The following is a 25,057-nucleotide window of genomic DNA, read 5'->3' as shown; positions in this document are numbered from 1 at the left end:
CACTTAATGGTTAAAACTAACAGTGGGGGGTGACTTGCTAACGGAACAAAATTTTAGGGTGTAAAATTATGTTTCCAATACTTTGGGGTGTAAAATCCAATCAACTCCAAACTTCAAAGGTGTAATTTACAATTTATCCTACTTTTAATCTATAGTATTCAATAAATGCATTTTTAATTTCTTGATGTTAAATTATATTGATAAGCCCTAATTTGTCTATTTTGGCCAATAGACATGCATTGCATTGGTAAATGCACGTTGCTATTCGAACCATAAACCATCAATATTAATTATGATTTTTTTTTTTTTTTTTTACTGAATCAATATTGATTATGATTTATCTACTTAAAACACGAAAAATTTAGTCTATATATCTATATATATTAATAGTCAAAGCTCAGAGAAAAATCAATTAAATTTTAATTAGATTTTCAATTTTGTGACACGTGTCATATTTAATTTTTAATTTTGTGCCAAGTGAATTATTGTGTGTAAAAATTGAAGAGTCCAAATCCAGTTAGATTCTAAATTGAATTTGAATTGTTGTCCAATTTTCCGCTTTGTGTTCATTTAATATTTTAGTTTTTGTGGCAAGTGAATTATTGGTTGAAAAACCCAAAGAGTCTAAATCCAATTAAAACCATTACATATTTTAGAAATGCAAGGTTTAAAAACATGTAAGATAATACTATGTATAATTTGAATATTTTCTTAAAAAAATGTATAATTGTGATTGTTTTGATTGTATCTGTGCATATATACGAGACTACACACTAGTTTGTATAATAGATAATAAATGATCTCCGTCTTTTTAACCTATAGTTTTCATAAAAAGTGTTTTAACTTCCTTCAATTTCACATTACTAAAAAATCAATGTTGAATATGATTTATCAACTTGAAATACGTAACATCTAATTTTTTATAACAAATTTTTTCTCAAAAAAAAATAAAAATTTATAACAAATAAAAATATGTTCTCATTGTCTTTTCAACCTATAGTTTTCATAAATGTGTTTTAATACTGGTTATTGAAGTTACTTTGTTGGCGAAAAATACACTTTTGGTTCCTAAAGTTTACTGACTGAACGCTTTTGGTCCCTGAAGTTTCAAATGAGCATTATTGGTCTCTAAAGTTTAAAAACTAAGTGTTATAAGTCCATTTAGTATCTTCTGTTAATTCTTTTGTTGATGTGTTTAATGGAGTGATAACAAGTCATTTTTTGATTCACATGACAACTTTTATTAATAAAAAATTACACATCAAATTCGAAGCAACCCATTTGTATTACCCACCCAGTTCAATCAAGTCTAATGGATCTCTCGCTCAAGTTCCTCGCAAGTCTAATGGATCTCTCTTTCCCAAATCAAAATCGGTTTGAAAACCTCCAAACGTGGTCTGGTCACCAGCCTTCTTTTCTGTCGTTGTGATCTCTCCAAGTTGCTTGTCAAGACTGCAACTCTAATGCAAAAGCGTTGTCCCTAGGAATTTTATGACCACTTCTTTATTCTTGGTTTGTTCTTCATCTTTGATGATATTTTGTAGTTAACTTTAACTTTACATCATCATCTAGGTTGTAGAATAATTCCACCGAATCAAGATCTAAAGCCCTAACTAGAAAAGAGAGTGGATAGATTCAAAATTAACCTCAATTACAAGATTACAATTATTGGGTAGATCCCCATCGTGCAAAGTTGATCTCTTGACAAATAATTATAATTAAAACTCTTTGAGGCTGAGCCTTCTTGATCTTGCAATGCAAATCAGAGAGGAAGAGTGATTCAACCTCTTTGGAGAAATCAAGTTGGGGACTTTTACAAACATTTTGCAAAACTTTTCTTTTCATTAATTGATGGCTTGGGTTACCTTAGAGCAGGTGGGCACGTGATCATTGGACTTTGGGGTTCCTTTCGATTCGCAGCTTTCTTTTTTCTATTCTTTCTCTACTGCTTGTTGATCATGAAGCTCAATAACTGGCAAAGGAGACCCGATAGAAACCGGTTTGAATTGGGTGGGTAACAGAAATAGGTTGCTCCAATGTGTAATTTTTTATAAATAAAAGGCTGCCACATTAGTTTAAACATGTCATGTCATTGTTTCATTAGACATGTAAGCAAAAAAACAAACGGAAGTTAATGGAAGGACCAATGGAACCTATTTTTTAAACTTTAGGGACTGATAATGCTCACTTGAAATTTAAGGGACCAAAAGCACTCAGTAGGTAAACTTTAGAAACTAACAGTATAGTTTCGCCTTACTTTGGTACAAAGGAAAATTATGGTAAAAGGTTGATATGGCTAAACACGAGATTGGATACCCATTTCTCTATAACGGCAATACTGAAATCAATACTCCTATATGTTGTAAGTAGAAAGATTTTTACATAGAGTTTTAATTTGGTAAGATGGGTTGTAAAACCCATGTTTTACAACATCTTATAAGAAATTGTCACATCAACATTATATTTAAAATTCAATACATCCTACTGTACCTAATAACATCTCAATAGACTTTCAATTTGGTTGGATTTATATATGGGTATTATATATATATATATATATATTTTAAATACAAGATAGAAATTCTACTATAGCATAATCTAAGTATATATGTGTATGAAACTCCCTCTTGGAGGCTTAAACCCCGACCCTTGCCGCCTACATCCCACAAGCACTTATACTTATAAAGTGACCATCACACCAAGGGTGTGCGGTGGTATATGGGTATTAGAATTGATTGAGTATAATTGTATTTATTCTTAAATGTATGATAAAATGATGTGACATATTGGGATTGAAGGGGTAAAATATGGATTTTACATCATATCCTTACAGAATTCAATCTCTTTTACATATATTATCCATGACACCATTTACATGAAGGGCAAAATTGAGCAAAAATGTATTGAACAAGGTTGTGAATGGCGGTAATAGCAAGTGAAGTTGGAATATTTTAGCATATTCCTTATTCTTCAAATTTCTTTTTTAATCTAATGAAGAAAATTATATTTTTAATCATTATATATATATATATATATAGTAGGCTAAAATACTTCGGGCTACGGTAATGGTTGAGTATCCTGAAAAGAAAGAAAGCACTGTTAAAGGTGACCGGTGTGACCCGGCCAAGGACCTTTCGACGGTTAAGTCAGTTTTCTCTTTAGGACATAAAGAAAGAAAATAGTGAATGATTAGAACTTACCTTGGGTGAATGGAATTTACTCCTTTTATAGAGAGTTGGACTTGGGTCTACTTGTTTATATTCATCACCATCATGGGTAATGTTAGCAGTTGATAAAGAAAATGGGTTACATGGGGCGTCGTATGTGGAATTTCTTCCACGTATCATGCAACATGTCATATTTTGCACATGTGAATCTAATGGAGGATTTTCTACAAAACTCACCAAGTATGACTAACTCGTCCATGTACAACTCGTCTATAGATACACTCGTCTATAGAGAGTTTCCTTCATTGCATGACATGACTTGGTTGGCTATGGATGAGTTCCTTTATATGTTCTTGTTCTTGGACGAGCTAACATAATTTCTTTTGTGTTGTGGACGACGACACAAGGACGAATAACACTTAGTGCTTATCCTCATCACACACACACATATATATATATATATATATTACTTATTCTTTTAATATATTCTAAAAATGAGCATGATTTATCTAAAGGCTTTTATAGCAATAAATTTTTTCCACTTTTTTATTTTTAAAAAATGAAACATATATAATCAAGTAAAATATAAGTAATTATATAATCCCTGTAATTTGAACATATAATTAGGTTGCGATTTGACGTAAACACTAATTCTTTAGAATATTATATATCCTCTCATAAAAGAATAAAAATACAATAGGAACTAAGTTTTTCGAGATAAATAAAAATTGGATCAGATATCCTATGTATAAACATATGTATATATAATTACGAATCCCACTTTTATGAAATGGGAATTGCAAACAAACTAGTAATCTAACTTTAAGAACTAGTATTAACAATTACAACTTTCCACATGTTTAATACAATTTACCAAACATATATAACAAAAATAATAAACACTATTATATATATGTATGGCAAGAAACACAAAACAATTGTATTCCAAAGAGCAAGACACTTCTTATCAATTTAGATAAAATAATAAATCTATTACTAGCATGGAAAATGATATGGAAATAGTGTTTACTTTAACCAACATTGTTACTTACATGTTTTTGAATATTTTAGTGCAAGTTAAGTGAAAATTTTACTCCAAAGTTTAGGAATTGGGTCCGCATTAGGCGCAATTGGAACTAATTTGATATCGAACCGATTTGTACTGATATCACAATGTCACTATCAATAGGCCAAAAATCAATATAAAAAACTTTTATTTTATTTATGAAAAATAATTTTACTATTGTTATGTTTGCAATCTTGTTGTTACAATAATATAGTTATGTTTGAACATATATTTAATAGAATATTCAAATGGATCATATTCTTATTTGATAAAAGATTTATGACATTGGAGAGCATATGATTTTGGTGAAAAACCATATATAATATAGGACAAAGTTTAGCTACAAAATTTATTGTAGCTTAAGGTTACAATCTTATGAAATATCATTTTATTGAAGGTGAATTTTGACAAATTAATCGTTGGATTATATTTTCTTCTTATATCATTTATGCTTGCGAAATTTCTAAAAAATTAAAGATCAATAGCTATGTGATCAATATATTGTTTAATTGCAAGTTTTTGTAGTTTAAAGTTATGCATAAAATACAAGCTTATAGTTTTAAATCATATAGTAAATAATATCTGATTTGTATAAAATTTGATATATGTATTAAGAGTGTAAAGAACATAAAATTCAACAGTTAGATACATTATTATTTTATGGCGAAAGTTAATAAACTGTGGTATCTTAACATGTAAGGTTCAATTTAAAGCAATCTTCATGTGCTTTAGTGACTACCGGTGCCAAATTTATTATTGAAGAAACAATCTAACTAAAATGTGTTCTCTCTCTCTCTCTCTATCATATCATATCAATACTAATATTTTGAATTTATTCCAAGCATAAAAGAAAAAACTAGTTTTGGAATTCAGAAAAAATTGACTTGAGATTGACAAAAGATAGAGAAAAAATGGTCTCATTTGTTACAAAATTTTTATTAATTAATTAAGTCTTATTACTAATATAATACATGATTTCTTAAAACCTTTTTTAGAAGATCACGGGTGGTAATCTTCTTCAATTAGGAAATATAATATGGTGGCAAGCAATCGAACTCATATCCTAGGTTTATATAAAAATTTAAAATTATTTTGGAAAAATCCACATATGGTACAATACTACTACAAACATAATAAAATTTGTTTCATTCTCCAATTAGTATCCAACATCATAAAATTTCTTTTTAAATGAGACTATGATTCATTTAAATATTATGTCTAAATATATGTTTATGTCAAAAATTTTCTTCTAAATTGAATATATGTGGGTTGCTACTTTTATTAATTTAAGTTTATCCATATAAGTTTCTATTTATGGAGTATAATTTAAATTCATACATTTGGGTATTTAATTTTAAATAGTCACTTGACTTGTATGATAGATTTGCGTTTACTGGCTTACTTGACATAACATATGGTGACACAGTAATTGAGCCTAAAATTTAAAGTATGTCCCCTCAAGATCGTCTTCTTACATCCAAATTGATCAACCAAGTAGGTCTCACATAATGCACTTGAAAGTACTCTTGCTTGTAGTGCATGATGTGATCATAAGTGACATATAGACCATATGTTAGGACACTTTAACAAATATATGTAACAACAACTTAACATAATAGTAATTGTATAATTTTTTTCGATAATTTGACCACAGGGTACAAGATTTATTAATTCTTTGAAAAAATATCAAAGTTTATCGAAATTAATTAAAATTAGATTAAATGTCCTATGTATAAACATAAACATATGAAGGTTGTCTGTTAATCTGTTTCCGACATCCATCTTGTGGTTTCACATTGTGGTACTTATAGACATATAGTTATATTTCTAATTTAGTTGTTGTAATATTCATGTTTAAACATAAATCAACTCTACAATGAGTAAGGGTGAAGTTTAAGAATCATAATTTAATTTGGACATTGGGTTTAGGACACTTCTTCCACGGGAGGGTTGTTGTTTCTCTCAACTGATACATTTTTCTACTAAAGAGAAGAAGAGAAGGAGAGGAGAGATATAGGTTAGCAGCAAAGGATAAAGCACGATTAAGACTACTAGTAGGGATTAGCTAGTAGTAGTAGTAGTAGTAGTTATTATTATCACAAATACAAACTTCTATTTCTAGTCAAGATGGGCTTTGTTTGAATTGTTGATTGACCTAATGTGTTGTTAGTTTATACATAAAATTCAATGTATACTGCATGTTTTTTTTTTTTTTTTTTTGAAACAACTCTTGAAATTGCAAAGGAACTTTTGTTTTTAATCAAATAATATTGTAAAGATGTGGGAAAAAAGAATATAAATTTTCTTAAAATTTATAATTTATTACAGTTGATTCATGTAATTAGCTTTATGGTTTGGCTACTTACTTGAGTCAGAATGGAATTTGCTAAAGAACTAAATCTATGGCTACACTATTCTTGGTGAACTTCCAAATGGAGAGTTTGTGACGGCCAAGTCCAATGCTGGTAACTTACATATGTGGAGGATTGATATGTCATTGTCTCACTTGACCTCGAAACTTTACAAGAGAAAGATCTTGGTATTCAACATGTTTGAACTATAGCTACTACTTTCATGAAAGCCTTGAGTAGTTTTGTTGCTTGATGGAGCAAATGCACTCTTTGGATAAGAAGTGAAATCATTAGTGGCAGGCCGGCCCAATGAAATTTGGGACCTAAGGCGAAAAATTTATATAGGGCATTTTATATGTAAACATTAATTAAATAAAAGTATATAATACTAGTTAAATCAAGAGAAATTTGATGTAAATATAGAAATTGATGAATAATACTAATTAAACTAAGGTTAATTTCATATAGAGGATTGAATACCATAGGTGAACCATAAATTTAAACAAAAAGAACTTAAAAAATATTGTTTTTTTTTTTTTTTAAGAAACTTATTTTAACTTGGATATATGACTGTGCATAATTAAGTAAAGTTCTAATGTAAATTTTAATTTTATATCTTTCTTTTAAGAGGAAGAGATAGATAGATATTATTTGGTTTGTGGTTTTGTAGGAGATTAGTTGACAAAAATTAAAGTCTCAAATTATTAGTGGAGTTTAGTCATCATTGACGATCTATCACATTTGTAGCATTTTTTTATTATAATATTTTAGGGTTTCAATTGGGTTAAATCTCTATTTGTCTCCTATTTTGGAAGTCTTGTTAGAAATGAAAAAGAAAAATACTAAAGATAATACAAAATGTTCACAATATAATGTGATAATAACTGTAATTGATAAATTTCAATTAATAACCTTAATTTATAAGTGTTTGAATTAATTTTTTATGTGGTTGGTGATATGTCAGTTTAGCCTATAGTAAAATTTGTGGAATCCTTAGCTTAGCATCGCTTATAAAACAAGTACACAATTATTTAAAAAAATGTTATGTTTTTATAAAATATTGAGCCTTTTACTATGGTAGATGGGGCCTTTTTTTTAGTAGGGAATTTAATTTTTTTGGTTGTGAGGCCTTAGGCTTTGGGCTGGCCCTGATTAGTGGCATCAGTAGATTTCGTTATAAGAGCTGTGATAGAAATGAGTCCAATTATGTTGTTTCATTTGGTTTTGTAACAGACATGAAAGTATTGGTATGATGTTGTGGGGTGAATTTATTCATGATTGATATCAACCCTTAATACTTGTGGCAATTTTAGGGAAAAACATACCTATTCGAATAATTACTTGCTTTTGTGTGACTATTTTTGGAGTTGCAACTGTTCCCCCTCAAGCTTTGGTGGCTAAATCGCACGAGAATTTATCGGTATGTAAGGCATCTAAATACATTATTTTTCGATTACTATTGTTGTGGTTTTCTTTTTAAATCATTTAATATGACGTTCTAAAGAAACATGTTATAGTGTATGGTAATATGGAAAGTGCTTTTTTGAAATTATAGGTTATGGCAATACAGAAAGTGTTTCTGAACTTTTGTTTCGTTGAAGAATAATTAAAGGCACAGATTGTTGTAAGACTGTCAGATGGCTTGGCTTTTCTACTAGCATTGATGTCATTTGACCTCTTTGATTCATAACACAAATTTGATTCTTGATGCATCTCTATTATAGTTCAGTTGTTTTTCAATATTTCAGGAAAAGTGTAAAAGTTTGGATTAAATTAATCTTTTGCATTGACCAAAAACAAGTCATCTGTCCCCCCAAATTGACAAACATTTAAATTTCCAAATCACCATCTATTACAAATAAAAGTTTCTCATTGGTACCAAAGTTCATAATCTTGGTTTCTCTAAAATCATAATCTTGGTTTCTAAAGTTCATAAAAGTTTCTCATTGCCAATGAGCTTCCAAATCAGTGTCATACTCCCCTCCCCCTCTCCCAAAAAGTGTAAAAATTAAAAAAAGGAGAAGCAAGCTGAAATTTTATTGAAACACAGCTAGGAACACATCAAACAGCCATCTGTTATGAGACTCCTAAGCCCAAAGGCTTAAAATAATTTCCCCAATCTTCTTACTGCCAATATAGACTCTGGTCAAGCAGAGAAAATCAATAAAAACAAAACATGGTACACCAAAGCAAAAACAAAGCTGGGGATTCCCTCAAAACAGGGGCCAAAACTAGGCACTCTTGCTATACAAAACTTAGTAATCTGCAGACCACCAAGCTAATCTGCACATAACAGTCCCATTCACTTCTTATCCAGATAGCTCAATTTCTCCATCAAGCAACACAAGGCTTTCCATGAAAGTACTAACTGTATTCGGAACTTGCTGAATATCAAGTTTCTTCTCATGTAAAGTTTCAGGATCAAATGAAACAATCACGTCGTCATTGAAGCTCAGTAATTCTCTAGCATCAGATTTGGCCTTCACATTCTTTTGAACTAGAAGTTCACCATACCAGGTGCAGCCAATGAATTTTACAACATTTTCCAATCGCACTGAAAAAAGTTTATTCCATGATTCAGGTACACCATACTCCGCCATCACCCAAATTGAGCATAGACGTGGATTCAGTCGCTGGAAGTTCATTCCTAGGTAGTCTACTGTAATGAAGGCCAGATTCCCCTTAAACACCACTAGACTTTGATTTTGCACTTTATCGACAACAGGGAGTGCCATCTCTTTGAATTTTTCATTATCGACATCAAATGACAAAATCATGCTTCGACGTCGGAATTTCCCGTTGGTGAAAGCTTTAATCTTAGCGAACCAATGTAAAGCCCCACTAAAAAAAATGGCAGATGAAAAATACTCCATTCTTAAGACCACGGCATTGGGTGTCAATGAGATTTCTACCCTTCTCCAAGAGTCCGAGCTTAATGTGTAAACCTCAGCCACACTCAAAGAAAAGATCTTTATTACCTTGTAGTCACGTGTGTGGGACTGATAAGAAAATCCAGTAGCAAAAGCATATTGAATTTGGCTTAAGCATGAATTAGGCAACCTCTTAAATTTTCTAATGCTGGGGTTCCACAAGAATATAATTTCAGCATAAGTCCTGACACTGTTATAGGCAGCGACACACAATAGGCCATTGCAGGAACCGACTATACTTGTAACCTTTGATGAAAAATCAGATGGAATTGAATAGTCGGAAATTCTATTGAACATGCGGTTGCAAGAAAACGTACAAACTTGGCTGTTAGAAAGATGAGAAGAAGAAGAAGAAGAAGAAGAAGAAGAAGAAGAAGAAGTATACATGGTTCTTCTAAAAAACTGAGGCAAGTGTATGAGATAACCGCGATCATAATTGTTGTTATTGTTATTAAGGTGGGTGGAGATGAAATATGGGGTGGTGATTGAGGAGTACCAGGATTTACAAACGCACCTGAATCTTATGAGTGATTTGACAGATAACCTTGCCAAGATGTTGAGTACAATATCGGCTGGGACATGGTTCTTCCTCCCTGGGAGGATCGTTGGTTCTGTCGACTGAGACATTAAACGGAAGAGAAGAGAAGGAAAGAAGAGAGAAATAGATTAGGGGCAAAGGATAAAGGCACGACTAAGATTTAAGACTACTAGCAGTAGTTACTGTTATCTCAAACACTAACTTCTACTTCTAATTGGGATGGGATTTATTTGAACCCGTTGATTGGCCTCTAATGTGAAGAAATAGAATTTTGGTTACTTATAACGAACCAATAAAATAAACAAGTGATAAGTTTGGATTTAACATCAGAAATCCTAATCTCTGGGAATCAATTTGAATCCAACTTGATTAAATTCTCTCGATATCCTTCATTGAAAATAACTCCAGCTACTTAAATACAACAAAGTAGCGTTAAAAACCTAAAAATAATGGAGCACTTCTTCAAAAATAATCCTGACTTCACTCTTATAATGAATCAAGTTCTCTTGATATATTCTCCTAAAAAAAAAAAGGTTCTCGTGATATCCTTTATTGAAAATAACTCCAGCTATTTAAATACAATAAAGTAACGTTAAAAACCTAAAATAATGTAGCACTTCTTCTAAAATAATCCTAACCTCACTCTTATAATGAAGATCTCGGAATACAGAGTGAAGCACTGCTTGATAAAAATGATTAATCTATTAAAATTTAAATTGGCTAATTTCTGTCTAAGTCATTATCAATTTGTGAAGAAATTCAAGGAATGACCACATGAGCCGTTTTTTCACCAAAATGCCTACTTGAGTAAGTCATTAGTCCGATTCGAATGAGATCATCAGGAATTTTTTTTTTTTTTAATGGCTAATTGTGCAGAGGAAGCTTAGAGAAAGTTTTCTCTGATATTTGTGGCAGAAAATCAAGGCTGAAGTGTGTGTTCAAAACCTAAGAAGAAAATATCGCAGAGCATTTTTTTGCTCCCTTTCTGAATGGGTAGAGCCAATCAATCTAGCAAGAGCACTTTGGCTTTAGAGAGCCAAGAATGATTTTTGAGTCTCCTAGCCATATTTGTGTAAGCTCATACACAAAGACACAGGATTGCGCATCTCAAATCAATGAAGGCAAGCTTGGGGGTTTGAATTCATCATCTGCCATTTTCATTTGAGGAAGCAAAATATAGAGAATAGAGAGGCAAGCTTGAAAAAGAAAACGAAGACAGAATCAGTGCCTTGTGGCAAAAATCATTATTGGGTTCTTGTTTAATTTACCTTTGGATCCCCATTATTGATTGAAGATCATCAAGAACCCATCCAAGTGCTTGATATTAACGCACTGTTCTTTTTATTCAAAGAGGGTGTGTTGAGAGATGAAACCAGAGCCAACTATTCAAAGAGGTTTCTTGCAGTGTCACACATTCTAGCTTTTGATTATATAAGGATATCAGACGTTTTGGAACTACTATGGTAGGAAGGAAAACAGAGGTTGCATAGAGAGTTTAGGATACAAAGGTTTTGTAAATTATTGATTATTATAATTATTCCTTATTAGTGAATTTTCAATGGGGTTTGTTGCGTTTCGTGGTTGTTTTTCCATTGGAAAGGTTTTCCTTATATTTTTCACATTGTAGCCAATTTTGTGTCACTAATGTTTATTATCCCCTTTCCTCTTTCCTTTTTCATTCTTGGGATGTAACTCTGTGCCGCTAACACACTTATGCTTCGCAGATGATCTCATGATTTTTGTGCTGATTTGCATTCAATTGGGTCATTCAAGCAATAGCAGAACTTAATACGATTGCTGCTTTGGGTTAGTGAATTTTTTGTTGGAAGAAGTTTATAAAATGTCTCACATGATGAAGTATATCAAGAGGATAAAACTGATATTTGGTTCAAGTGAACTCTATTTCAATGGCAGCAAATAGACCAGAAAAACACCAATGTTTGTTTGGAAGAATTTTAGCAGTACTCATATTCTTGATGGAATGATTAAATATGAGAATAGCCATTGTCGGAATGTCATAGGTTTACACTAGCCTAAGTGAAGACTAATCCAAGAAGGAGGTGCATGTAAGTTGTTTCAAAACTCGTTTAACAATACTTGAACTGCAAATTTTGCCAAAAAAAGAGATTCCAATTTATCATAGAATATGATAGGAGGACTAGTCAAAACACGACTAATTGGAGCTGGAATGGACTAGTATAGACTTGTTTGGTTTATAAGCACTACCAACCAATATTTTGTGCTTTGGTTAGCTAGAAAGGCGAGATTGCAAACTCCATAACTTCACCACCGTATCTGAGTCTCCCTCCACTATAACTTTTTCCACGCCAATCTCCCTATCAAACTCCATAGCCTTGCACTCCGCCTTGGCTTCAACCTCTACTACTTGATAAGCTTGAGGCAGTTGTTGTACTAATGATACAATAATCAACCCCAAGTTGTTTCAGATCACCACTCCTATGCTTGACTTATTAGCTCCAGATAAAACCGCTCTTTGATAGTTTATCTTGTAAGAGTCTGAAGGTGGAAGAATCCATCTGGTTCGTTGCTTCTGAAGACGTACCAGGTTTCTTTGATTCCAAATTGACCAAACAATTATGGCAAAAAGCTTTGGTGCCTTACCATTCTTCAACATCCATGCTACAAGTGCTTAAAAGTCTAGAAACCTCTCTCTCAATCGGAACCCCTATAAATCTGCCTCTCCCCAGACACCATCCAACTCGGGACAACTCCATAGTGCATAAAGAGGATCCTCCATCGCAGCTATATAGCAGTCACAACTTGGATCATTAATGATTGTTCTACGGACTAAGTTTCCTTTTGTTGGGATTGAGTTCTTGCAAGCCCTCCAAATCAAGTTTTTAAACTTGTTTGGAACCTCCAAAGCCCAAATACCTTCCTACAGGATGTTATTAGCTTCCTCTTCTTTCAGAAATCTGGAGCCTGACTTGCAGTTATAGTGACCATCAGCAGAGAGAGGCCAGAACAGAGAGTCTTCAGCTTTTACCCAAGAAAGAGGAAATTTTTAATCATCTCAGCTTCTTCAGGAATAAAAAAATTTTGTAAAAAAAAAAAAAAAAAAAAAAAACGAAAACAACAAAGGAAAGAACATAACATCTATTTCCCTTCTTTCTCAATAAAAAGTCAACCAATTCTACAATTTTCTTATAGTTTGTAATTTATTACAATTTTTCACAAATTCTATAATTTCAAATTTGTACACAAATAAATCTATACAAACAATTTGTAAATTTAAGATCCATACACCCAAATTGTTAAGCTTGACTGTCACACTCAAGCTAACCCTTGTAATTAGGTTTAGACAAAGTTTAGATACAAATTGGTTGTGGTCTAAGACTACAACCTTACTCAATAAAATAAATATTATTACATATTTTGTAATTCTAACTGCTGAATTGCATATTCTTTACACTTTTATTACACATGTCAAATTTTGTGTCAATAAGATATTATTTACTATATGATTTATAAGCTTATATTTTATGCATAATTTTAAACTACCAAAACTTGTCATTTAAACAATTTATTGATGACATATCTATTGATATTTAATTTCCTAAAAATTTTGCAAGCATAGAGGATATAAAAAGAAAATGTTTAAATGTTTAAATGACAAGTTTTGGTAGTAATCATTTAAGCTTATAAATTGTTTAAACAATAGATATGTCATCAAGCATTGATAAATTGCAAATTACATCCTTGAAGTTTTGGGTTGACAAAATTTTACACCCTAATATTTCAAAAACTTGATTTTACACCTTGAAGTTTTGTTCCATTAGCAAGTCAGCCCCCATAGTTAAAGCATCTCCAATAGGTTCTGTATCTAGGTATATTAACTAAAATTTGGAGAATTTGTGCACTGTTCATGCTTCAGCAGATTTGGTAAACCTGGATTTTTTTTTTTTTTGGTTCATGAACAGTAGCCCATCAAGTCTAATGGGCTACTATTCATTAGCTATTGAATTTCTTGGATTAAAAAATTAAGCCAGCTACTTATTATATCAATTCTTTCTCTCTCCTTCGAATTTCTTTTTTTTCTCTCATTCTCTTTGTTTCTCACATAATCCAAACACAAAACACAAAACAAAATCCAATTATTAAAATAAAGTTGAATTAGAACAAGCAAATATGAAAAAAAAAAAAAAAATTCATAACAATTCTTTCTCTCAAACATCTCTAAAAACTCAAGCATAATCAAAATACAACTCAAAAACGTAATCTTAAAATTAATCAAACCATAACAATAAAAGCTAAAAAAAGAAAAAAAAAGAAAAAAAAAAAAAGACACAAGCTATCTACCATCTAGCCTGCGATGGGAGGAAGATGAGTGGCGACAGCAGAGCGGCAGGCGTGGCAGCATAGAGAGCGGAGCAAAGGTGAGGTGGAGCGGAGCCATCTAACCCATTTGTTCTTTCTCTTTCTCCGTGTCTTATCACAGAGAGAGCTAGATAATGTTTTGGAATCAAGTAGAAAAAGAAAAAAAAAAGTAGAGAAAGAGAGCTGGAGAAAGAAAGAGAGAGTTCTGGAATGAAGTGGAAACTGGAAATTAGAGAAAAAAAAAAAAAAAAAAAAAGAGAGGGTGAAGATAAGGGCATACATATGTGGTGGAGAAAAATCAAGAGAAAAAGAAAAAAAAATGAAGAAAAAGGAAACGTATGGCTGGGTTGAAAGAAACAAAGGAAAAATACAATTTAGAAATGCTATTACAATATTTTCGCAATAAATTTTAAGTAGCATATTGTTATTAGTTAATATTGGTGAGTAAAAATATAATTTCAGTTATGGGTTCAAATTAGAACTAGTAACAATTTTCCACTTAAGATTTTGTTGTGATTCATGTGAAAGTATTGTGAAAAATGTTGTGAATATAACACTTTTCATTGAAAAATATAGTTGTTAAAAAAAGAATAAATGATGATTAAAAAAGAATAAACAATGAGTGAAGAAATAATATTTAAATGAGATAGAGAATGGGATACAGAATCTATTGGAAGTGTATTTGAAAAAGTGAGTAAGTAAAAGCTAAATGTTACTGTTTATTCTCCAAACAGTACAAAAATTTGAAGAAGCTGCTGGAGATGCTCTTAGTTTCAGCCATTAAGTAACAGGTCATTATGCTAATGTGTTTTATTTTTGCCAAATCAACCCCAAAAATGTCATAAAAATATAAACACTTATTTTCAAAGGAAATAAAAAAATATTTCAGCATCACAGCTAAAAAGAACTTGGGTTAGGGGATTAAAAAAATATTTATTAATCCATCCTAAAGATGACATTGGTACAAACACACACCAATTCAAGAAAAATGAAATATATGTGAGCTGTGTATACAAAAGAAACAAAAATATATATATATATATATATATTATATATTATATATATATATATATATATATATATATATATCACATAAGCTGAAATAAGATAACAAAAATATATCATTAAGTGAGTGCAAAAACCAACGGGAGTGAAAACTAATGGAGCTTTGATAGGTCTTTTGGCCTCTTTAAAGATGGGGGTTGAGGAAGTTCATTAATCCAAACAAAGAAATGAAAAAGGGGCATGGGTATTGGGTAGTATTTTTTGTAACCATGTATGACACTTTTGTAATATAAAATCTGAGTTTGTTGAGAGAGAGAGAGAGAGAGAGAGAGAGAGAGAGAGAGAGAGAAGGAAAGCACCATTTTTTTTCCTGGGGTTAGCTTTGTGAAACAGAGGTGGGTGGCTAAAAGGGCTGAAACTAGCGGTGGGAGCAATGTAGGGTGGAGTTTAAGAACTATGATGGAATGAAAAGAGATATTTCTAAAACATGATGAGAGAGAGAGAGAGAGAGAGAGAGATTCTGAAATTTGATTTCAGAAAGAAGGGGAAAGGGGGCTATTGAAATTTTCAAGGGTATAATGGTCTTTCCGTATATAACATGTGTCCCACTATTATTGGGTGGTCTTACCGAATGTGGTGCTAAGGTGGAGAGATTGTCACTAAAACTATGTAATTTAGGAGCTAATTTGACAAAAATAAAACACATCAGCATGATGATGTGTCACTTAACGGTTGAAACTAATAGTGGGGGGTGACTTGCTAACGGAACAAAATTTTAGGGTGTAAAATTATGTTTCCAATACTTTGGGGTATAAAATCCAATCAACTCCAAACTTCAATGGTGTAATTTACAATTTATCCTACATTTAATCTATAGTATTCAATAAATGCATTTTTAATTTCTTGATGTTAAATTATATTGATAAGCCCTAATTTGTCTATTTTGACCAATAGACATGCATTGCATTGGTAAATGCACGTTGCTATTCGAACCATAAACCATCAATATTAATTATTTTTTTTTTTTTTTTTTACTGAATCAATATTGATTATGATTTATCTACTTAAAACACGAAAAATTTAGTCTATATATCTATATATATTAATAGTCAAAGCTCAGAGAAAAATCAATTAAATTTTAATTAGATTTTCAATTTTGTGACACGTGTTTTATTTAATTTTTAATTTTGTACCAAGTGAATTATTGAGTGTAAAAATTGAAGAGTCCAAATCCAGTTAGATTCTAAATTGAATTTCAATTGTTGTCCAATTTTTCACTATGTGGTCATTTAATATTTTAGTTTTTGTGGCAAGTGAATTATTGGGTGAAAAACCCAAAGAGTCTAAATCCAATTAAAACCATTACATATTTTAGAAATGCAAGGTTTAAAAACATGTAAGCTAATACTATGTATAATTTGAATATCTTCTTTAAAAAATGTATAATTGTGATTGTTTTGATTGTACCTGTGCATATATACGGGACTACACACTAGTTTGTATAATAGATAATAAATGATCTCCGTCTTTTTAACCTATAGTTTTCATAAAAGGTGTTTTAACTTCCTTCAATTTCACATTACTAAATAATCAATGTTGAATATGATTTATCAACTTGAAATACGTAACATCTAATTTTTTATAACAAATTTTTTCTCAAAAAAAAAAAAAAAATTATAACAAATAAAAATATGTTCTCATTTTCTTTTCAACCTATAGTTTTCTTAAAATGTGTTTTAATAGTAGTTATTGAAGTTTCTTTTGTCTTTTTAACCTATAGTTTTCATAAATGTGTTTTAATACTGGTTATTGAAGTTACTTTGGTGGCGGAAAATACACTTTTGGTCCCTAAAGTTTACTGACTGAACGCTTTTGGTCCCTAAAGTTTCAAATGAGCATTATTGGTCCCTAAAGTTTAAAAACTAAGTGTTATAAGTCCCTTTAGTAACTTCTGTTAATTCCTTTGTTGATGTGTTTAATGGAGTGATAACAAGTCATTTTTTGATTCACATGACAACTTTTATTAATAAAAAATTACACATCAGATTCGAAGCAACCCATTTGTATTACCCACCCAGTTCAATCAAGTCTAATGGATCTCTCGCTCAAGTTCCTCGCAAGTCTAATGGATCTCTCTTTCCCAAATCAAAATTGGTTTGAAAACCTTCAAACGTGGTCTGGTCACCAGCCTTCTTTTCTGTCGTTGTGATCTCTCCAAGTTGCTTGTCAAGACTGCAACTCTAATGCAAAAGCGTTGTCCCTAGGAATTTTATGACCACTTCTTTATTCTTGGTTTGTTCTTCATCTTTGATGATATTTTGTAGTTAACTTTAACTTTACATCATCATCTAGGTTGTAGAATAATTCCACCGAATCAAGATCTAAAGCCCTAACTAGAAAAGAGAGTGGATAGATTCAAAATTAACCTCAATTACAAGATTACAATTACTGGGTAGATCCCCATTGTGCAAAGTTGATCTCTTGACAAATAATTATAATTAAAACACTCTTTGAGGCTGAGCCTTCTTGATCTTGCAATGCAAATCAGAGAGGAAGAGTGATTCAACCTCTTTGGAGAAATCAAGTTGGGGACTTTTACGAACATTTTGCAAAACTTTTCTTTTCATTAATTGATGGCTTGAGTTAGTTTAGAGTAGGTGGGCACGTGATCATTGGACTTTGGGGTTCCTTTCGATTCGCAGTTTTCTTTTTTCTATTCTTTCTCTTCTGCTTGTTGATCATGAAGCTCAATAACGGGCAAAGGAGACCTGATAGAAACCGGTTTGAATTGGGTGGGTAACAGAAATAGGTTGCTCCAATGTGTAATTTTTTATAAATAAAAGACTGCCACATTAGTTTAAACATGTCGTGTCATTGTTTCATCAGATGTGTAAGCAAAAAAACTAACGGAAGTTAATGGAAGGACCAATGGAACCTATTTTTTAAACTTCAGGGACTGATAGTGCTCATTTGAAATTTCAAGGACCAAAAGTACTCAGTAGGTAAACTTTAGAAACTAATAGTGTAGTTTCGCCTTACTTTGCTACAAAGGAAAATTATGGTAAAAGGTTGATATGGCTAAACACGAGATTGGATACCCATTTCTCTATAACGGCAATACTGAAATCAATACTCCTATATGTTGTAAGTAGAAAGATTTTTACATAGAGTTTTAATTTGGTAAGATGGGTTGTAAAACCCATGTTTTACAACATCTTATAAGAAATTGTCACATCAACATTATATTTAAAATTCAATACATCTTATCGTACCTAATAATATTTCAATAGACTTCCAATTTGGTTGGATTTATATATGGGTATTAGAATTTTTTTTTTTTTTAAATACAAGATAAAAATTCTACTATAGCCTAATCTAAGTGTATATGTGTATGAAACTCCCTCCTAGAGGCTTGAATCCCGCCCCTTGCCACCTACATCCCACAAGCACTTATACTTGTGGAGTGACAATCGCACCAAGGGTGTGCGGTGGTATATGGATATTAGAATTGATTGAGTGTAATTGTGTTTATTCTTAAATATATGATAAAATGATGTGGCATATTGGGATTGAAGGGGTAAAATATGGATTTTACATCATATCCTTACAGAATTCAATCTCTTTTACATATATTATCCATGACACCATTTACATGAAGGGCAGAACTGAGCAAAAATGTATTGAACAAAGTTGTGAATGACGGTAATAGCAAGTGAAGTTGGAATATTTTAGCATATTCCTTATTCTTCAAATTTATTTTTTAATCTAATGAAGAAAATTATATTTTTAATCATTATATATATATATATAGTAGTCGTACTTCGGGCTACGGTAATGGATGTGTATCCTGAAAAGAAAGAAAGCACTGTTAAAGGTGACCGGTGTGACCCGGCCAAGGACTTTCTGACGGTTAAGTCAGTTTTCTTTTTAGGACATAAAGAAAGAAAATAGTGAATGGTTAGAACTTACCTTGGGTGAATGGAATTTACTCTTTTTATAGAGAGTTGGACTTGGGTCTACTTGTTTATATTCATCACCATCATGGGTAATGGTGGCGGCTGATAAAGAAAATGGGTTACATGGGGCGTCGTATGTGGAATTTCTTCCACGTATCATGCAACATGTCATATTTTGCACATGTGAATCTAATGGAGGATTTTCTACAAAACTCACCAAGTACGACTAACTCGTCCATGTACAACTCGTCTATAGATACACTCGTCTATAGAGAGTTTCCTTCATTGCATGACATGACATGGTTGGCTATGGACGAGTTCCTTTATATGTTCTTGTTCTTGGACGAGCTAACATAATTTCTTTTGTGTTGTGGACGATGACACAAGGACGAATAACACTTAGTGCTTATCCTCATCATATATATATATATATATATATTACTTATTCTTTTAATATATTCTAAAAATGAGCATGATTCATCTAAAGGGTTTTATAGCAATAAATTTTTTCACATTTTTATTTTTAAAAAATGAAACATATATAATCAAGTAAAATATAAGTAATTATATAATCCCTGTAATTTGACCATATAATTAGGTTGCGATTTGACGTAAACACTAATTCTTTAGAATATTATATATCCTCTCATAAAAGAATAAAAATACAATAGGAACTAAGTTTTTCGAGATNACAAAAATTAAAGTCTCAAATTATTAGTGGAGTTTAGTCATCATTAACGATCTATCACATTTGCAGCATTTTTTTATTATAATATTTTAGGGTTTCAATTGGGTTAAATCTCTATTTGTCTCCTATTTTGGAAGTCTTGTTAGAAATGAAAAAGAAAAATACTAAAGATAATACAAAACGTTCACAATATAATGTGATAATAACTGTAATTGATAAATTTCAATTAATAACCTTAATTTATAAGTGTTTGAATTAATTTTTTATGTGGTTGGTGACATGTCAGTTTAGCCTAGAGTAAAATTTGTGGAATCCTTAGCTTAGCATCGCTCATAAAACAAGTACACAATTATTTAAAAAAATGTTATGTTTTTATAAAATATTGAGCCTTTTACTATGGTAGATGGGGCCCTTTTTTAGTAGGGAATTTAATTTTTTTGGATGTGAGGCCTTAGGCCTTGGGCTGGCCCTGATTAGTGGCATCAGTAGATTTCGTTATAAGAGCTGTGATAGAAATGAGTCCAATTATGTTGTTTCATTTGGTTTTGTAACAGACATGAAAGTATTGGTATGATGTTGTGGGGTGAATTTATTCATGATTGATATCAACCCTTAATACTTGTGGCAATTTTAGGGAAAAACATACCTATTCGAATAATTACTTGCTTTTGTGTGACTATTTTTGGAGTTGCAACTGTTCCCCCTCAAGCTTTGGTGGCTAAATCGCACGAGAATTTATCGGTATGTAAGGCATCTAAATACATTATTTTTCGATTACTATTGTTGTGGTTTTCTTTTTAAATCATTTAATATGACGTTCTAAAGAAACATGTTATAGTGTATGGTAATATGGAAAGTGCTTTTTTGAAATTATAGGTTATGGCAATACAGAAAGTGTTTCTGAACTTTTGTTTCGTTGAAGAATAATTAAAGGCACAGATTGTTGTAAGACTGTCAGATGGCTTGGCTTTTCTACTAGCATTGATGTCATTTGACCTCTTTGATTCATAACACAAATTTGATTCTTGATGCATCTCTATTATAGTTCAGTTGTTTTTCAATATTTCAGGAAAAGTGTAAAAGTTTGGATTAAATTAATCTTTTGCATTGACCAAAAACAAGTCATCTGTCCCCCCAAATTGACAAACATTTAAATTTCCAAATCACCATCTATTACAAATAAAAGTTTCTCATTGGTACCAAAGTTCATAATCTTGGTTTCTCTAAAATCATAATCTTGGTTTCTAAAGTTCATAAAAGTTTCTCATTGCCAATGAGCTTCCAAATCAGTGTCATACTCCCCTCCCCCTCTCCCAAAAAGTGTAAAAATTAAAAAAAGGAGAAGCAAGCTGAAATTTTATTGAAACACAGCTAGGAACACATCAAACAGCCATCTGTTATGAGACTCCTAAGCCCAAAGGCTTAAAATAATTTCCCCAATCTTCTTACTGCCAATATAGACTCTGGTCAAGCAGAGAAAATCAATAAAAACAAAACATGGTACACCAAAGCAAAAACAAAGCTGGGGATTCCCTCAAAACAGGGGCCAAAACTAGGCACTCTTGCTATACAAAACTTAGTAATCTGCAGACCACCAAGCTAATCTGCACATAACAGTCCCATTCACTTCTTATCCAGATAGCTCAATTTCTCCATCAAGCAACACAAGGCTTTCCATGAAAGTACTAACTGTATTCGGAACTTGCTGAATATCAAGTTTCTTCTCATGTAAAGTTTCAGGATCAAATGAAACAATCACGTCGTCATTGAAGCTCAGTAATTCTCTAGCATCAGATTTGGCCTTCACATTCTTTTGAACTAGAAGTTCACCATACCAGGTGCAGCCAATGAATTTTACAACATTTTCCAATCGCACTGAAAAAAGTTTATTCCATGATTCAGGTACACCATACTCCGCCATCACCCAAATTGAGCATAGACGTGGATTCAGTCGCTGGAAGTTCATTCCTAGGTAGTCTACTGTAATGAAGGCCAGATTCCCCTTAAACACCACTAGACTTTGATTTTGCACTTTATCGACAACAGGGAGTGCCATCTCTTTGAATTTTTCATTATCGACATCAAATGACAAAATCATGCTTCGACGTCGGAATTTCCCGTTGGTGAAAGCTTTAATCTTAGCGAACCAATGTAAAGCCCCACTAAAAAAAATGGCAGATGAAAAATACTCCATTCTTAAGACCACGGCATTGGGTGTCAATGAGATTTCTACCCTTCTCCAAGAGTCCGAGCTTAATGTGTAAACCTCAGCCACACTCAAAGAAAAGATCTTTATTACCTTGTAGTCACGTGTGTGGGACTGATAAGAAAATCCAGTAGCAAAAGCATATTGAATTTGGCTTAAGCATGAATTAGGCAACCTCTTAAATTTTCTAATGCTGGGGTTCCACAAGAATATAATTTCAGCATAAGTCCTGACACTGTTATAGGCAGCGACACACAATAGGCCATTGCAGGAACCGACTATACTTGTAACCTTTGATGAAAAATCAGATGGAATTGAATAGTCGGAAATTCTATTGAACATGCGGTTGCAAGAAAACGTACAAACTTGGCTGTTAGAAAGATGAGAAGAAGAAGAAGAAGAAGAAGAAGAAGAAGAAGAAGAAGTATACATGGTTCTTCTAAAAAACTGAGGCAAGTGTATGAGATAACCGCGATCATAATTGTTGTTATTGTTATTAAGGTGGGTGGAGATGAAATATGGGGTGGTGATTGAGGAGTACCAGGATTTACAAACGCACCTGAATCTTATGAGTGATTTGACAGATAACCTTGCCAAGATGTTGAGTACAATATCGGCTGGGACATGGTTCTTCCTCCCTGGGAGGATCGTTGGTTCTGTCGACTGAGACATTAAACGGAAGAGAAGAGAAGGAAAGAAGAGAGAAATAGATTAGGGGCAAAGGATAAAGGCACGACTAAGATTTAAGACTACTAGCAGTAGTTACTGTTATCTCAAACACTAACTTCTACTTCTAATTGGGATGGGATTTATTTGAACCCGTTGATTGGCCTCTAATGTGAAGAAATAGAATTTTGGTTACTTATAACGAACCAATAAAATAAACAAGTGATAAGTTTGGATTTAACATCAGAAATCCTAATCTCTGGGAATCAATTTGAATCCAACTTGATTAAATTCTCTCGATATCCTTCATTGAAAATAACTCCAGCTACTTAAATACAACAAAGTAGCGTTAAAAACCTAAAAATAATGGAGCACTTCTTCAAAAATAATCCTGACTTCACTCTTATAATGAATCAAGTTCTCTTGATATATTCTCCTAAAAAAAAAAAGGTTCTCGTGATATCCTTTATTGAAAATAACTCCAGCTATTTAAATACAATAAAGTAACGTTAAAAACCTAAAATAATGTAGCACTTCTTCTAAAATAATCCTAACCTCACTCTTGTAATGAAGATCTCGGAATACAGAGTGAAGCACATGTTGCATGATAAAAATGATTAATCTATTAAAATATAAATTGGCTAATTTCTGTCTAAGTCATTATCAATTTGTGAGGAAATTCAAGGAATGAGCACATGAGCCGTTTTTTCACCATGCCTACTTGAGTAAGTCATTAGTCCGATTCAAATGAGATCATCAGGAATTTTTTTTTTTTTTTTTTAATGGCTAATTGTGCAGAGGAAGCTTAGAGAAAGTTTTCTCTGATATTTGTGGCAGAAAATCAAGGCTGAAGTGTGTGTTCAAAACCTAAGAAGAAAATATCGCAGAGCATTTTTTTGCTCCCTTTCTGAATGGGTAGAGCCAATCAATCTAGCAAGAGCACTTTGGCTTTAGAGAGCCAAGAATGATTTTTGAGTCTCCTAGCCATATTTGTGTAAGCTCATACACAAAGACACAGGATTGCGCATCTCAAATCAATGAAGGCAAGCTTGGGGGTTTGAATTCATCATCTGCCATTTTCATTTGAGGAAGCAAAATATAGAGAATAGAGAGGCAAGCTTGAAAAAGAAAACGAAGACAGAATCAGTGCCTTGTGGCAAAAATCATTATTGGGTTCTTGTTTAATTTACCTTTGGATCCCCATTATTGATTGAAGATCATCAAGAACCCATCCAAGTGCTTGATATTAACGCACTGTTCTTTTTATTCAAAGAGGGTGTGTTGAGAGATGAAACCAGAGCCAACTATTCAAAGAGGTTTCTTGCAGTGTCACACATTCTAGCTTTTGATTATATAAGGATATCAGACGTTTTGGAACTACTATGGTAGGAAGGAAAACAGAGGTTGCATAGAGAGTTTAGGATACAAAGGTTTTGTAAATTATTGATTATTATAATTATTCCTTATTAGTGAATTTTCAATGGGGTTTGTTGCGTTTCGTGGTTGTTTTTCCATTGGAAAGGTTTTCCTTATATTTTTCACATTGTAGCCAATTTTGTGTCACTAATGTTTATTATCCCCTTTCCTCTTTCCTTTTTCATTCTTGGGATGTAACTCTGTGCCGCTAACACACTTATGCTTCGCAGATGATCTCATGATTTTTGTGCTGATTTGCATTCAATTGGGTCATTCAAGCAATAGCAGAACTTAATACGATTGCTGCTTTGGGTTAGTGAATTTTTTGTTGGAAGAAGTTTATAAAATGTCTCACATGATGAAGTATATCAAGAGGATAAAACTGATATTTGGTTCAAGTGAACTCTATTTCAATGGCAGCAAATAGACCAGAAAAACACCAATGTTTGTTTGGAAGAATTTTAGCAGTACTCATATTCTTGATGGAATGATTAAATATGAGAATAGCCATTGTCGGAATGTCATAGGTTTACACTAGCCTAAGTGAAGACTAATCCAAGAAGGAGGTGCATGTAAGTTGTTTCAAAACTCGTTTAACAATACTTGAACTGCAAATTTTGCCAAAAAAAGAGATTCCAATTTATCATAGAATATGATAGGAGGACTAGTCAAAACACGACTAATTGGAGCTGGAATGGACTAGTATAGACTTGTTTGGTTTATAAGCACT

General features: G+C 32.1%; 2 protein-coding genes across 2 annotated transcripts; both read right to left on the bottom strand.

Moving 5' to 3' along the window:
- Window positions 1–8,893: 8,893 nt before the first annotated feature.
- On the bottom strand, window positions 8,894–10,141 carry LOC112000283 (F-box/kelch-repeat protein At3g23880-like). Its single transcript, XM_024032382.2, has one exon. The coding sequence runs from the start codon at window positions 10,139–10,141 to the stop codon at window positions 8,894–8,896; it is 1,248 nt and encodes a 415-aa protein (XP_023888150.2).
- An 11,528-nt stretch (window positions 10,142–21,669) lies between these two features.
- On the bottom strand, window positions 21,670–22,917 carry LOC112032403 (F-box/kelch-repeat protein At3g23880-like). Its single transcript, XM_024065167.2, has one exon. The coding sequence runs from the start codon at window positions 22,915–22,917 to the stop codon at window positions 21,670–21,672; it is 1,248 nt and encodes a 415-aa protein (XP_023920935.2).
- Between the last annotated feature and the right edge of the window lie 2,140 nt (window positions 22,918–25,057).

This window comes from Quercus suber, unplaced genomic scaffold (genome assembly GCF_002906115.3).
Source record: "Quercus suber isolate HL8 unplaced genomic scaffold, Cork oak 2.0 scaffold_883, whole genome shotgun sequence".
NCBI lineage: Eukaryota > Viridiplantae > Streptophyta > Magnoliopsida > Fagales > Fagaceae > Quercus > Quercus suber.
The sequence above is the reverse complement of the archived record's forward strand: the minus strand, read 5'-3'. Positions and strand labels throughout refer to the sequence as shown.

Excerpts from the sequence above, each read along its gene's own strand:
- LOC112000283 (XM_024032382.2), bottom strand. The coding sequence starts at position 10,141 with ATGTCTCAGTCGACAGAACCAACGATCCTCCCAGGGAGGAAGAACCAT.
- LOC112032403 (XM_024065167.2), bottom strand. The coding sequence starts at position 22,917 with ATGTCTCAGTCGACAGAACCAACGATCCTCCCAGGGAGGAAGAACCAT.